Source organism: Nicotiana sylvestris, chromosome 12 (assembly GCF_000393655.2).
Source record: "Nicotiana sylvestris chromosome 12, ASM39365v2, whole genome shotgun sequence".
NCBI lineage: Eukaryota > Viridiplantae > Streptophyta > Magnoliopsida > Solanales > Solanaceae > Nicotiana > Nicotiana sylvestris.
The window spans coordinates 29105081-29107784 of NC_091068.1; the positions used below are offsets into that span (position 1 = coordinate 29105081).

Here is a 2704-nt window from a genome sequence, read left to right on the forward strand (position 1 = left end):
TGACATTATTTAGGAAAAGAAAGTTCTTACCTCAGATACTTTCAAAATATTTGCTCGAGATGGCAGAGTCTCGTGCTGATAATGTGTTATAAAATAAAGACAAGTATAGAGAGAAACTGATATATTATTCGAATTCAAATTGATGTACATAATGAACTGAAATCTCTTCTATTTATAGAAGAAAGGAAGTTGTTGTGTAAGCTGCTACTATACCAGATATGAATAATCTTCTACTGAGAGCAATATTTATCCATAACGGAGTACTGAAAGGATAAGCTTATTATACCCGATATGGATAATCTTCTACCTGGGATAATGTTTATCCATAACTGGATACTGAAAGGATAAGATTATACCCGGTATGGATAATCTTATACCGGGGGTAATGTTTATCCATAACTGGGTACTGAAAGGATAAGCTTATTAAACCCGGTATGGATAATTTTCTACCGGGGTAATGTTTATCCATAACCGGGTATCGAAGTGATAAGCTTCTTGAGGAAGCTTATTTCCAATAGAGTACTTAAATAGATAAACATATTTACGGTGGAGTCTTATATGGATAAACTTCTTCAGAAACTTATTTACGACGGAGTACTAAATGAACATCCATAATATAATATATTTATAACAATAAGCAATATCTTGCCTCATTCATCCATAATATTTCTATGAAAATACTAATTTATATATGTGAGAGCATGTCATCAGTAAACACGAAAAAGGTTCTCCTTCTTTATACCCCCAAGATCACACCAGATAAAGAAGGGAAAAAAGAAAGAAAAAAAAAACAAATTAATAAAAGATTATCAGAAATTAGTACAAATAGTAGCAACTAGCTAGTGATGATATGGAGAGGTTTCTTGAATTCTATTCTTTCTCTTTTGCAGAAATCTTTGCAGAGATCTCTTCATGGAAAGACCAGTTTGAGTTTGTAACAATGGTGATGGTGCCTCTGAAATTGGCGAAGGAATCTTTGTTTTCTCTTCCGTTTCTCTGCTAGCAAGATATATTATTTCTCTAGCCTGGATTACCAAAGAGAGAAAAATTAGAAATTATGATGAAACTACTCATTTATAAAGAGAAGAGAAAAATCATGATTCTCATGACTGTGAATGCATACATGTTCTTGTAATATGTACTTTAACTTATATTATAGTCTATTTAACATGATGTTGCTAACCGGCAACCTGCCTTACTTCTAAGTTGCTTTCTTAGTCCCAGTTTATATGGCACCGTCTAAATTTCGAGAGTCAATCTTTTTAATTTTGATCCTGAATTCAGTATAAAATCTTTCTATTTTTTTAAAATAAAATATACATACTTAGATATTATACTATATTCGTAAGAATTTCCATGGTTTTTCAGCTAAATATCCGAGAAGACAAATTTAATTTGTACACACATTGCAATTCCACCACATAACACTACATATTCGAATTCACAATATAGTGACCAATTGGTGCACAGAAAGAGATCATACAATAGACCTACCTTTTCCCAATAAAGAATAATAAAATTAAACAGAAAATTAAAAGGAGAAAAATCTGTGGATATACGAACCTGAAGCTCTGTAGCATCGGAAATCACAATTTGTCTGTTGTAGAATATTGTTAGCTGCTGATGCTGCTGTTGCTTCTCTGCTGGGCTTTCCTTATTCCCCCTATTGAAGGAAAAAAATGTTCAATACTTCAAGATTGGCGTATATAGTAATTTTTTTAAAAGACCATTATATTGCTATTAGACATTGATGGAGCCGTAATGTCAGTTGAATACTCTTTGTCGGAAAATTATGTGTAAATATGTCCAAATTTAGGACTTTATATATATATATACACATAAACGGTTGAATATCCTTAAAGAAATTCCTGAGTTTTTCGTAAAAAAAAAAAAAAAAAAATGAAGAAGAAAAGTTTGGTTTGGTATATATATAGAGAGAGACTTACCTGGAGAAGAATGGAGTGGTAGTGCAATATTCTTTAGGAGAAAAAGCTGAAACACAAGGAGGGACAAGCCTTAGCTCCAAGTTAAGGTTTCTTCTCATCTTTTTACAACTTTAGCCACAGACGCTACAACAGATCAAAACATGCAAAAATGGAGCTTTGAAGAATTACGATCAAGGAACAGATTATCAATAAATCAAGAACAGAAGTTGGAGACAAGTTAAAGATGTGATAAAAGAGAATGAAGAAAAACAATGAGATCGACTTTGAATTAATATATAAGTACTACTTTAGATAGTTTTTTTATGTTTTGGGGGGATCTTAAGATAGTTGACAAAAGAGACGCTTCAAACACGAATTGCACACTTCCATTATAAAAGGTTTAAAAAAACAACAGCTATAGAAAACGATGTCTTTCCATAGCATATATATATATATATATATATATAAAACAAATGCTAACACGTGATAAATGAGATATAGATCTCTTTTTTGTTTCCAACATTTACGCTCCTAAATATAAAACACCGTCGCCTTTCTGCGGTTTTACGTCTTTATGCCGGTGTTCCATCACGTGTATCACTCGGCTTATTCTTTATTTGTTAATTCTTCGGTTTAATATTAATCCGTTCATTGACATCTTTCTAATTTTTAAAAATAATTTAATTTCAAATCTCTTATTTTACCTTTAGTAAGATGATTTATAGTCACATAAATATCTATGACTTTTTTTTTGGAATCCACTAGGCATTGTACCTAGG

General features: G+C 31.5%; 1 protein-coding gene across 1 annotated transcript; it reads right to left on the bottom strand.

Annotated features, from left to right (window-relative positions):
* Window positions 1-666: 666 nt before the first annotated feature.
* Window positions 667-2205, bottom strand: LOC104227890 (protein TIFY 5A-like). The gene is made up of 3 exons (XM_009780256.2): window positions 1947-2205; window positions 1564-1663; window positions 667-1025 (listed from the first exon to the last, which is right to left on the bottom strand). The coding sequence occupies exons 1-3, from the start codon at window positions 2042-2044 to the stop codon at window positions 840-842; spliced, it is 384 nt and encodes a 127-aa protein (XP_009778558.1). The 5' UTR covers window positions 2045-2205; the 3' UTR covers window positions 667-839.
* Between the last annotated feature and the right edge of the window lie 499 nt (window positions 2206-2704).